At 36.5% G+C, this 14,146-nt stretch overlaps 1 protein-coding gene across 2 annotated transcripts in view; it reads right to left on the bottom strand.

Annotated features, from left to right (window-relative positions):
- Positions 1-14,146, bottom strand: part of TEC (tec protein tyrosine kinase) — a 431,581-nt gene that overhangs the window by 107,315 nt on the left and 310,120 nt on the right. For both annotated transcript variants that reach the window (XM_053703987.1, XM_053703986.1), the window contains exons 7-9: positions 5,198-5,382; positions 1,573-1,638; positions 776-830 (exon numbers count right to left, since the gene is read on the bottom strand). In XM_053703987.1, coding sequence (XP_053559962.1) covers positions 776-830; positions 1,573-1,638; positions 5,198-5,382 — 306 coding nt within the window. The remainder of the gene's footprint in view (positions 1-775; positions 831-1,572; positions 1,639-5,197; positions 5,383-14,146) is intronic.

The following is a 14,146-nucleotide window of genomic DNA, read 5'->3' as shown; positions in this document are numbered from 1 at the left end:
CGTGGAAGACCACGTCAACCCCCTCAAGGGTCGAATGGTTGGAGAGAATGTCTGAGCTCTTAAACCTAGAGGAGTATGGTTACCTCAAACACAATAAATTAGACTTTTTTTCTAGATGTAAGGTTTCTTTGGGAAGATGCACTTCACCCACCTCCATCACGTATAGTCCCAATACAAACATAAATATAGTACAACTACAGTGATGAGCTGGTGGGAGTGGAGCGGTCTCCGGCCTCGAGAGGTGGAAGGACTTATCATACTTATGTAAGTCTTGGTCTTGTTATTTACAGTTTTAGCCTTCGATTATTCTTATGTTTTGAAAGTTGTTTTCCAGTAGCACCATGTTTAGGCATTTTACAATACTGTTTTGGAAAACTTGTAAAATATCAATAGTTAGACATGATGCATAGAGATAATGTCCTTGATACAGAGACTTGGAATGAATAACCAGACGTATGCACAGCTATAGGTTGAATTAGCATGAGTACTTTGCATAGACTAGTAATATTACTATAAATACAAGCATTGAATATTCAATTCAGTAGAAGTTAAACTGAGTTACAGTCTTTTTTTTTTGTTAGTACCAGCACACTATAAAGAAATTCTCATATTGATGTATTTCTCTGTATGACGAATAATGTCAAATGAGAAAAATAATGAATACAAAAATACTAACAGATGTTGTATCATATGATAACTAACCCATAAAAACATTAATGAGAGCAATTGAAGAGTTTATTCCATTTGCTTGGTAACCTTAAAGATGAACACTTACTTCATTTTTAAGAAGTTGTTCTGCTTTATTTCTGTTCATATTTCTGCTATACCACCTGCAGAAGACAACATTGCCTAGTAACTAATCATTCTATAACAAATCCATCTTCAAATTAATATGTAAAGACAATGCCTCAAATACAAAGAAAAAAAAAGAAATGTTTCCTAATATGTGTTTGTTTGGACATTGGGGTTTCACTTTATACAATTAGGGTGTTCACAAGAAAAGTTTATACATTCTCACATTAAATATTCTTTACACAAGAATGGGAGACTAGGGGGGTATTTGTCCGTCCAGTGAGGGAGCCAACTTACTGACAAACTGGAAGAGTCAAGGCAATCCAGGAGGAATTTTAGTTGGAACAAGTACAGTTGGATGTATGCTAAGTAGATTATTGTAGAACGTATGAGCAACATCATTTATATTCAAACTACAACAAAAAAATCTAAAGCTATCTGGTTATGACAAAGATATAACTATATTTAGAAAATGTTAAATAGATTAAAAAATAAAGATAATACAAATGTTACTTCCTCCTTAAGGGAATTATATTGTATGATTTATTTATTATGACTGGTAGAAAATATGTTTCACAAGTACATATTCAATACAGATGACTGTAGAGTTTTACAAATCTGACATGTTTAAACATTTCACACTTGTGTTGAACAGTGGATCAATCGCAGTGACTGACTCTTCTTTCAAAGATGACCGATTGTGTAAGTTTGACCACTGGCATTTTGAGGTACTGGTCTGATGCATAATTGTAAAACGTAAAATTAAAATTAAATACTCACTCATATTGGTCTAAGTTGTCTAACTTTTTCTCAGTTACATAATTGCTTGGGATATACCCTTCTTTCCTGAAATATAAATAAAAATAGCATATTGTTAAATAATATCTATACACATTACCAATTTTTTTTTTTTTACATATTTGGCAATATTGATAATGTTTCACTACTTTTACTGAAATGAAAACAATCAATTTGGCCATTTAGGGTTAGATTATGAGTTGCAATTTAACAGTTACGCACAAGCAAAAAGGGGTTTATCGCGAGAGTGTGTGCAGATTGGATTAACCCTCATATTACAAGTTGAAAGTAAAGATGATCGTTAAATCACAATTTACTCTAGAATGATTACAGCATCCTCAATAAATGTCCCAAAACACATCAAAAATACATTACAAAGTACAATTACAACTATAATAACACTATCTAATAAAATTATTTTAAAAAAATATTGCACAAAAAAGTTATAAAGGCTCAATGATATGAGATCTCAGGTGTTAGAAAATAAAGACTGCAAAGGGCTTTAACAGAGATATATACATATACATTGCTAAATAAGTATATGTGTGTACATATGTATTTATATGTGTATATATGTATTTACAGGCATATATACACAAACGCATAAATACATATGTATACACTTATTGACATATAAAAAGTACATGGCAATACACAAAGTTATTATATCTGTTTATAGCTAAACCTATTCATTATCATATATATCTGTGGGCCTCAGGTTAGCGTTTGTTCAAAAACTATTTACTTTCAACTCGTAAAACAAGCGCTACCCAACGTGCGCAAAAAGCTTACTTCTAAATAACGCTCCACTTGTATTGTAATCTGGCCCTAAGTGTATGCTGAGAAGCATACAAAAGATAACATGAATACAACGCTTACAACATCAGTCAGACAGTAAGTCACAGAGATATTTAGGCTAAGTTAAAAGCAATGGTGCCAACCATTCATGTAATCAACAGCATTGTGGATCAGATTTATTCATGGTTAAAAGATATAAAATGAAATTTTGCAATAGACTCTCACCAAGGACAGAGCTCTTGATTTGCTTTGTGTTCACTATATACATTACATGTCCTTTCCTAAGCAACTGCAAACGTATTATACATGGCAGATGCCGAGTGGTAAAGTAAGAAGAAACAAGCAAAAGAAACACAATGTTAAACGTAGCTCTAGGCTGAGGAGGCTGGGTGCCAGATGCAACTAAAATGTTCATTAATTTACACTAGCACTGTATTTGTTTAACAAATGGAGCTAGATTGATGTAACCCTGACCTAGGCCACGGACAGCCAAACTATGTTCTGTGGGCAACATCAGCCCACCAATGTTTTTTATGTGACCCCTGCTTATATCAAAATAAAAAATATTTGTATTTCTATCAGATTTTGTTCATTTGAGTCGTCTATACAGTTTCATTTAACTCATTAAATTAACTAATTTCCTACCTATTTTTTTAAATAAAAATGTGATTATAATGTAATTTAGTCCTGAGCAAATCCTGCCATTAGTAACCAGCCCTCCATATGTAAAAAAAATAGACTGAAAGACTAATGTTAATTTTGTTTACTCCAAAACACTAGAGGTATGGAGTAAGCATTATGGAAATACGATTTCTATTATTAAGTTTATTAATACACCCACTCACTTAATGACTGTTGAGAAGGGGATTGAGATACCAAGGCACATTATTTTTTATTTTTTTACTATTATTCAGCATGTCCGAAATTGCAGATATTAACATATCTAAATATCAATATAATAGATATTAAACAATCTAATGTGTGTCAGTGACTTGACAGAGAGAGATATATAAAACAAAAAAAAGGGGGAATTAATCCTGATGAGTTTATTCTATATATATAATCCTGTGTGCCGTTTTAGGGTCTGTGGGTACCTGTGAGCAAGCCAACTTCCTATGTAAAAGGACAGAAAGCACATTAATATGTCCCTTCAAAGTACTGGCCGAGAAACCCTTATCTAATCCATCTAGGAGAAATTGTAAAATAAGGAAAATCCTAAAAGAATGCCAGTATTAACCTCACTCCAACACCAAGAAAGATACACCTTTCAGACCTTGTGATAACTCCAGTGACTGTCTTAAAAGCCTGAATCTAAGAATCCACCACAGAGTCAGAAAATCCACACAGGAATGTAGACTGCTGAGGAGGTACACTGGTGGGATTCTGTGGGAGCTGAGGAGGTAATATAAGCATCAGAGGCAGATATCTGAACAGCCTCAGCAGAAGAATATGTACACCACCCTTAGCTGAAGAGCTAGAGGAAATACATATACATTTACATTAACTGGAGCAAAATCAGTAGCGTCACTCAGAGGACAGTAACCACCTTGCAAACCATGCACTTGTTAGATGATAAAAAAGTCTGTGGACCCAACCCAGGAGGGGTTTGTTCCATAAGGTTAAATACAAGTTAACAGTACTGGAAGATAAAGTACAATAAGAAAATACAAGCAATAGCAAAGATTACTGTAGCACTATAAACAGTATGAATGGACAGAATAAATGTTATATCAACGTTTCCAATTAAATTGCCCAATCACCTTAAAAACTACCAACTTTGCTCCTGGTATAGGGATCTTAACCCATCCAGACCAACCACTCAGCAGGGAACAGCATTGCTGCAAAGAAGATGGCTCCAGCAGAGTGAAGCAGAACTAAGGAGAAAAGCACGCAAAGAGGAATCCTGAGGGCGAGAAGTGTACAGAGTGCTAAATAAAATACATTCCCCAACTTTAAATTTGCCCCCTGGCTGCGTAGAGTAAGTACATTTGTGACAAAAGGAAGCCATCCCCTGCCTGATTGACAATGGGTCAAATTAGTTTAGGAAGGAAAGAAGTCCCAGATTATTTAAATTGGCAACTGTCTTAAAAGGGCAACACAAAATAGTGTAACATTCCTTCAGTACTGTAAGTACTGAATTACTCGCAGCAGAAATGTCACAGATTTGTTAAAGTTTTGGCTATGCTGTACACTTCTAAATGTACAGCATTTACATAAAGTAGGTATTTACCAGCAACTGCCCAGTCCACTTATCTTACCCTAATATGAATGAAGAATACAGGAGAGAGCCCATCCAGTACTGTGACTTACAGTAGATTGTATACTGAGGGAGTACATCATGAAGCCTAACAGGAGGAGGCTAAAGGAACAGTCCCAGTGACACTCAAGGCAAGCTTGTGACCAAGACTCCTGTGTGACAATGACATTGCACAGCCATTACTCTCCTATACCCCTCTTTTCAAAGTTTCACCATATGAGAGAATAAAATAATAAAATTCCATAAAATAATTAAGGAATCCTAAGCACCTCTATCTTCACCAGCTCCTAGAGAGGCAAAGAAAGACTGGGATGAACAAGGAAGTAGGAAGGATATAAATGCTCTGGTGTAGGGTGCCTTTGCCTCCTCCTGGTGGTCAGGTAATGATTTCCCACAAGTAAGGAATCATGGACTATCACCAGTTTAGGAAGAAAAAAGTATATATATAAAAAAATGTATCTGCACAATGACAATCAAAGAACAGCCAGTGTGCTACATCTGTTATTTTACAAAAGTAACTGAATATTAAATTTGCTACATCATTGTACTTACCCATATTTATTTTTTGCTTTCCACCAATGGATATCCTTCTTTTCTAATATAATATATTCTTCCCCTTTAACCAGAGTAAGGTCATGTGGCTCAGCTGGATGAAATTCAAACATGGCAATTACAATATCTACTTTTTCCTCCTCTTCCTCTGGATCCTGTGGAGGACATGGTGGTGGAGGTCTCGACTGCACAAAAAAGAAAGTAATTGTTCTTATAATAATAATCATACACTTGTTTACACAGGCTGCACCACCCAGAGAAAGCAGGGAACACCAAACAGTCAGTACAAAGAGAAGAGGGGTGTGTGTATGTGCTAAACAGCTACGGGGAAAAAAGTTTGGCAGTGATATAGTATTTCTAATAAATAAGTGTGTTAGTGATGTGTTATACAGAACTAATAAGTTGGAATCTAAATATTCTTACCTAGACGTATCATAAAATAAGGCTTATTCATCTAAGAATGAATCCAGTTATAGAAAACAGGTTAAGCAAACATAAGATTTATTAATCCCAAATTAAAAAGATATATTAATCTTGATAAAACAGACATATAAATATTTAGATTCCAACTTATTAGTTCTGTATAACACATCACTAACACACTTATTTATTAGAAATACTATATCACTGCCAAACTTTTTTCCCCGTAGCTGTTTAGCGCATACACACACCCCTCTTCTCTTTGTACCGATTCTTTGATTATCTGCTTTATGGGAGCAGATTAGTGTGTAATGCAGGGGTAGATTTGCGCACCTTATACCCACTGTTTTTTCTTTGAACACCAAACAGTCAAAATTACAAAAAACGGTTCTTTAGACCGCTGCTTCATAACTGCTGTTTCCGGCGAGCCTGAAGGCTCGCACGGAAACAGTGGCATCAAGCTCCATTCGGAGCTTGATAATTCGGCCCTTATATATTTAAAAAGCATTTAAAATTTTTACTTTATTAATAATTTCAATTTTTTTATGAAAACCCTAGTGAGTAAGTTTATCTTATCTCCCTTAATTTTAGTCAAAGGCTAGCAGTCAATAAATGTGTCCACTACTCTAAGATATAGATATCTGATGTGTATTTGGCTTAGAGTGATGGTAATCTTTACATGTTTTAATATCAGGTCCAGAATCATAGCAATATTTAACAGAGACTTTAATTGATCACTTCTAATAACCTAGCTGTGCTGTTATAATATCCTGCAATACGGCCGCCCACTTCAAAACTCATTTTTGGTGAGCTAACAGTTTAAACTGTTCTTCAATAGGAGAACAAAAAAACACATACAGCACTGATTGGAGAACAATTCAAACCGTTAGTTCAACAAAAACAATTAGGGCAAGATTACATATGATGCTCAGGTTTCAGCACAACTGCTGAAACCCGCGTCGCTTGTAAGTTCACCTTGCACATCAGGTGAATCACATATACGGCGCTGTCAGATCATTATAAACTGGCGGCGTTTAAGTTTAAAACAAAAAAAATACTACATTGCCCGTAAAAGTCTAACTCGCCTTTCAAAAATAAACGCGACACGTCAAAACCCCTATATCCACCATCCCCCACATTGCGACTAATAATAAAAGTGATAAACCCCTAAACCGCCATCCCCCCACAACACAATAAACCTAAGTAAACTATTAACCCCTAATCTGCCATCCCCCCACAATGCAATAAACCTAATAAACCCCCTAAACCACCATCCCCCACAACGCAAAGAACTAATATAATCACTAAGCCCCCTAACCTAACACCCCCTAAGTTAACCCCAATTACATAAAATTAGCCAATAGGATTTCAGTAGCTCTCATCCTATGTCAGCCAATAGGAATGCAAGGTACCCCAAATATAAAACGGGTACCTTGCATTGAAGCTTCAGTGTGCGGCGGCGACTGCATGAAGAGGATCCTCCACGCTGGATGTCTGCGCTGCCGCCGTTTCTGCTATGGGGCCACCTCCGCTCCACGCCGCCATCGCTCCAGATGAAGATAGAAGAGGTCCCCACGCTGGATGAAGATGTTGCCGTCTGGAAGAAGAACTTCACCGCCGGACTTCAGAAATGGTGAGTACCTATTTCGGGGTTATATTTAGGTTTTTATTTTATTTTTTTGGGTGGGTTTATTTTTTTAGATTAGGGATTTTTTATTTTAATGGGCAGCAAAAGAGCTGAGTTTAGTGTTAGTTTTTTTTATTTTGGGGGTTTGGGTGGGTGGGGGGTTGTATTGGGAGGGGGGCTTTGTCATTTTTGGGGGTAAAAGAGCTGATTGCTTTAGTGCAATGCCCTACAAAAGGCCCTTTTAAGCGATATTGGTAGTTTAGTGTTAGATTTAGGGGGTGTTTTTATTTTGGGGGGCTTTTTATTTTTTTATAGGGATATGAGATTAAGTTTAATTTTTTTTATTTTTGATAATTTTGTTTATTTTTTATGTAATTTTAGACTTTCTTATTTTTTGTAATTTTAATGTAATGTTAGGATTTTTTATTTTAACTGTATGTTAGGATTTTTTTAATTTTGTAATTTTTAATTAATTTATTAGTAAGGTAGTCTTTTTTATTTTATATGATTGGGTTTAACTTAGGGGGTGTTAGGTTAGGTGGCTTAGTACTTAAAATTATTTGCGTTGTGGGGGGGTGGCGGTTTAGGGGTTAATTAGGTAGTTGGTGTTATGGTGGGTTGGCGGTTTAATTAAAACTTTAATTAGGTTATTTGCGCTGTGGGTGAATGGCGGATTAGGGGTTAATAACTTTATCAGGTATATTGCGTCGTTAGGGTTTAATAGTGTAATTAGATACTTTGCGATGTGGGGGGATGGTCTATTAGGGGTTAATAGTGTAATTAGATACTTTGCAGTGTGAGGGGATGGTGGATTAGGGGTTATTAGTTTTAATAGGTAGATTTCAATGTGGGGGGATAGTGGGTTAGGGGTTAATAGTGTAATTAGATACTTTGCAATGTGAGGGAATGGTGGATTAGGGGTTAATAGTTTTAATAAGTAGATGGCAATGTGGGGGTTGGCGGATTAAGGGTTAATAGATTTTATTATTTATTGCGGTGGGGGATGGCGGTTGACAGGTAGATATTGCGCATGCCTTAAGTGGTTGTTAAGACTTCTAGGGAGTTACGGTGCATTCATATTCCGTGCAAGGCTTGCTGCGCCTGCCTATGTGTGGCGAGGTAAACATGGAGTAAAATGTATCAATTTTTGTTGCGTAACTCCTTGCGCTGAATATGTGATACCGTCAGCCGACGCCGGTTCTATGTTAGTTTATGGGAGTAAAAACTGCGGGCGATGGGTGAAATATACATGCCGCATTTATATGTGGCGCCGTATATGTGATTGCTCACTTTAACTAAAAACTAGCATCGCTGGCTTTAGCAGGCGACGCCCAATATGTAATCTTGCCCTAAGTTTTGAAGTAGGTGGCTGCAGCAAAGGGTATTAGAATGGCAGTGGCTACATTAAGCTACAGTGCATCTTCAATTAAAAGTCTCTATAAAATATTGATTAGATTCTGGCGTGCTGTGACTAGACAGCGTGCCCGTGAAGCGCATTTGAAAAATAAGACCCGCTCAGTAGAGCCTGGAGCAGAGTCCAACTTTGAAATAAAATATCTGCCAATGCATTTTATTTTGAAAGCTGCCCCTAAGATAATGTTGCAGAATTATATAACATTATTTTGTAAGTTTACTGTCCCTTTAAGTAGTGTGCAGCATGTTGTATGTAACCTAGGATACATAATCTTCTTTTAGCATCTCCAGGAATACACCATTTTCTTTTACACAAAAGCTGGGTATTTTTTTTTTTTATGCATAATGAAACATTCTGTATTTCAATCGTGCCCATTTAAAACTGAACATAAATAGTACCACTTCCAATGTTGTTCTGATTAGGTCAGCTGAGACCAAGCCGTTAGAATAGAAAACTGAATTGGTACCATGGTGTTCAGTAATATCTTTACAAAAAAAAGGGTTACAATTATGTTTTCAGAGCCATGTTGCAACCTGAAGTTTTTTTAAAATAACAAATAAAAATTCAAATAAAAAGCAGTTTCAGTTTGCATAAAAATTGAAGATTAAAAAAGAAAATAAATGTTATTATGACATATTGTACGACTCATCACTGATAAAAAATAAACTTGATTTCATGTACATAACTTACATTCCAATAATAACGAAATTTAAGTTGTAATGCCCTTTCGTTTTTATAGATCCTTAAAGGGACAGTCTAGTCAAAATTAAACTTTCATGATTCAGATAGGGCATGCCATTTTAAACAACTTTCCAATTTACTTCTATTATCCAATTTGCTCAATTCTTTAGATATTCTTTGTTGAATAAATAGCAATGCACATGTGTGAGCCAATCACACAAGGCCTCTATGTGCAGCAACCAATCAGCAGCTACTGAGCATATCTAGATATGCTCTTCAGCAAGTGATATCAAGAGAATGAAGCAAATTAGATAATAGAAGTAAATTAGAAAGTTGTTTAAAATGACATGCTCTTTCTAAATCACGAAAGAAAAAAATTGGGTTTTATGTCCCTTTAAGAATGTTACACAAATAGACAACAATACTCTTGCACTTATGCGCACACAATACTATAATGCTTGTGTAGAATCTTGCTCCAAATAGAATATGATAAATATAATATATAATATCCCTCATGATAAGATAAATTAAACATTTGTAATTAGGGCTATAATTAAACTAGGTTGGACCACAGGAACCAGACAAAATATAAAAGGGGTGGTACCCAGGGACAGCTAATATAGGGCTATATTATGCGTGGAACGCTATTGTTTGTGCGCAAGAGACATCAGGTTTTCAAGGCCGTATTACAAGTTGAAAGCAAATGCAAATGCGTGAGCGCAATTGCAATTTACACTAGAATGATTACCGCAACTTCATAAGTCTGGTTAACTTTTACATTTAAAAGTACAGTGGAAGTCATAATAACTATCTAATAAATGTATTTATTTTTAAAATTGCAATAAACAGTTATAAGGTCTCAAAGATATGACTTCTCAGGTGTTAGAAAAAAGTAGGACTACAAATGGCTTCAACATAGAGAAACATACATATACATGTCTAAATATGTATATACCGGTGTATATCTATATAAATATATATATATATATATATATATATATATATATATATATAGATAGATAGATAGATAGATAGATAGATAGATAGATAGATAGATAGATAGATAGGAAAACATCAAGCAGGGGATCTGCACACACAATAAACTTCCAACTTCCGGGGTGCTCTGGGTAGGTAAAGTAAACAAATTAAATAAACAGGTCCTGCACTCTCCGCTGTGAAAACACAAACTTCTTTAATTTAACTGTGACGTTTCGGGGTAGTTAGCCCCTTCCTCAGACACATAACAAAAATAGTGCAACTTACTCCCCTTAAATACCCTCCACAATGTACTGTGATTGCTAAACACCTGCAGCTTCTCATCTGCGCAAATGAGCATGCTCAGAGATAATTACGGTGGCTGCATTGGGACAAACAACTAAAAGCAAAGTTAAAAATGGAAAATGCCTGAAATTACAATGTAACAATGTTCATATAAACAAAAAAACAAAAATGTAACCTAAGTAGCCCTGATATATGTGTTAAATAACTCATCTTCACAATATGTAACAAAACTTAGCAAAGACAAAAATTGGCTACAAATAAATATTATATCTTAACTACTGAGGGGAATAAGTAAGATTACAAAAAAACAGGCAAGTAATGAATATCAAGTGTAATTATGAAATCCATACCCTGTAACAGGACATAATTAATTTGACCAGGGAGACAAATGAAACCTACCTACTGCAAAAATTGCTTTAACTAGGTGGGAATATGTCAAAAAGACATAAAAATTATGAATACAATCTTAATCATCCCTGTATAATCTAATAACTGACAGACTCAGAGTATGACTATCAGATTAGTATGAATCTATGGCTAGCTGTACTACACAATATACTATTACGTGTAAAATATGTACAAACAGGATCATTACAAGAAGCATTGCATATCAAAATGGGTATTAAGGCCCCTAGGTATTAAAGTATCCAAGGTGTAAATCCACCTGGTCTCTTTTTGCAACAACAATTTGGCCCTATTACCCCCTCCCAGTAAGGGAGGGACGTGATCAATGATCACGTATCGCAAATCGGCCACAGTATGTTTTGCAGACAAAAAGTGTCTAGCCACTGGCTGATCATTTTCACCAGTGGCTAGGGCAGCACGTATGGATAACCTGTGATTGGCCATACGGGTGCGTAGATCATCATTCGTTTTGCCAATGTAATATCTGCCACAGCAACAGTGCAGCATGTACACTATAAACTTGGTAGTACATCTGACTCTGTGCTTAATGGCATAGCATTTGTTGTGCCATGGGTGGACAAAATGGGTGGTTTGTACCAACCCATTACAGGTAGTGCAACCCATACACTTAAAACAACCATGTTTAGGCTTCCCTAACCAAGTCTTGTTGGTATAACAATGGACATTGTCAGGACACATCAAGTAGTCCCTCAAAGATCTTGAACGTCTATAACCAACCCTCGGATGGATGGAATTCTTAAAGGGTAAGCGTTCATCTGTGTTGATGATGTGTCAATTCTCCTGTAGAATACTGGGTGTTTGCCACTTGTCAGGAGAATATGTGGTCACGAAAGTCATCCTTGAAGCCACGTCAGGTGTGTCTTCGCTGGTTCTATTTATCAATGCTTCAGCTTGTGTCAATGTGGAAATAGTAGATTTGATATCCTGAATGGTTTTACGTTTATATCCCCTTTGGATAAACTTGTTCTCCATTTCCTGGAGTTGTTCCAACTTTTTACTTTCAGTACTGTTGTTCCGTACCACTCTCTTCAATTGGGAGATAGGCAGTGTTTTTTTAAGGGCAGATGGATGGCAGCTCTCAGCTCTTAGGATGGAGTTACTATCCGTCTCCTTGGTGTATAGAGTAGTCTCTAGGCGATTACCATTCTTGAAGATTAACAAATCTAAAAACTCAATACAGGTATCAGAAGCATTCATTTTGAATTTGAGGTGTTCACTTAATCCGTTTAGTTGGGCAAACCAGTTATCCAACTCATGTATGGTGCCCGTCCAAATGATACACAAGTCATCTATATATCTCTTGAACATCCTGATGTTTGGGTCACGAAATAGATCCGTGTCAAATAGCTCAAATTCTGCCATAAAGATGTTGGCATATGATGGGGCCATATTCGACCCCATCGCTGTTCCAGAAATCTAAGTAAAATTTCCGTTCAAAATGGAAATAATTACATTCCTGGCAGAATTCGAGAAGACATAATATTACCTCCACAGGTGGACCCACATATAGGTATCGATTTAAATGTCTCCTTGTGGCATCTAGGCCACCTGTATGAGGAATGGCAGTATACAAACTGGTGACATCCAGTGTCACCAGTAAGTCAGTATTAGTGATCGTCATATCATCCTGTTGTAGAATCTTAATAATTTCAATTGAATCTAATAGAAATGATGGGATGTTTCTTACTAAAGGCTGTAGTATAGAATCCACATAGATAGCGAGGGATTGTAAAACAGATCCACGAGCAGAGACGATTGGTCTCCCCGGAGGTTTAATGGATTTTTATGTACCTTAGGCAAGGTGTAGAGGATAGGAGTTATCGGGCAATCCGTGAGTAAATAAGACGCGGGGGTTTTATCAATCCAGCCTATATATACAGGTGAAACTCAAAAAATTAGAATATTGTGCAAAAGTTAATTTATTTCACTAATGCAACTTAAAAGGTGAAACTAATATATGAGATAGACTCATTACATGCAAAGCAAGATAGTTCAAGCCGTGATTTGTCATAATTGTGATGATTATGGGTTACAGCTCATGAAAACCCCAAATCCACAATCTCAGAAAAATAGAATATTGTGAAAAACAAAATTTATGCTTACCTGATAAATTTATTTCTCTTGTGGTGTATCCAGTCCACGGATCATCCATTACTTGTGGGATATTCTCCTTCCCAACAGGAAGCTGCAAGAGGATCACCCACAGCAGAGCTCTCTATATAGCTCCTCCTCTAACTGCCACTACCAGTCATTCGACCGAAGACAAGCAAGAGAACGGAGAAACCATAGGGTGCAGTGGTGACTGTAGTTTAAAAATAAAACACACCTGCCTTAAAATGACAGGGCGGGCCGTGGACTGGATACACCACAAGAGAAATAAATTTATCAGGTAAGCATAAATTTTGTTTTCTCTTGTAAGGTGTATCCAGTCCACGGATCATCCATTACTTGTGGGATACCAATACCAAAGCTATAGGACACGGATGAAGGGAGGGACAAGGCAGGTGCTTAAACGGAAGGCACCACTGCCTGCAAAACCTTTCTCCCAAAAATAGCCTCCGAAGAAGCAAAAGTATCAAATTTATAGAATTTTGAAAAAGTATAAAGCGAAGACCAAGTCGCCGCCTTACAAATCTGTTCAACAGAAGCCTCATTCTTAAAAGCCCATGTGGAAGCTACCGCTCTAGTAGAATGAGCTGTAATCATTTCAGGAGGTTGCTGGCCAGCAGTCTCATAAGCTAAGCGTATTATACTCCTTAGCCAAAAAGAAAGAGAAGTTGCCGAAGCCTTTTGGCCTCTCCTCTGTCCAGAGTAGACAACAAACAATGCAGATGTTTGACGAAAATCTTTAGTAGCTTGTAAATAAAACTTTAAAGCACGAACCACGTCAAGATTGTGTAAAAGACGTTCCTTCTTTGAAGAAGGATTAGGACACAGTGACGGTACAACAATCTCCTGATTGATATTTTTATTAGATACCACCTTAGGTAGAAAACCAGGTTTGGTACGTAACACTACCTTATCGGAATGAAAAATGAGATAAGGAGAATCACATTGTAAAGCAGATAACTCCGAAACTCTTCGAGCCGAGGAGATAGCT

The sequence above is a fragment of the Bombina bombina genome, chromosome 2 (genome assembly GCF_027579735.1).
Source record: "Bombina bombina isolate aBomBom1 chromosome 2, aBomBom1.pri, whole genome shotgun sequence".
In the NCBI taxonomy this organism is placed as follows: Eukaryota; Metazoa; Chordata; class Amphibia; order Anura; family Bombinatoridae; genus Bombina; species Bombina bombina.
The sequence above is the reverse complement of the archived record's forward strand: the minus strand, read 5'-3'. Positions and strand labels throughout refer to the sequence as shown.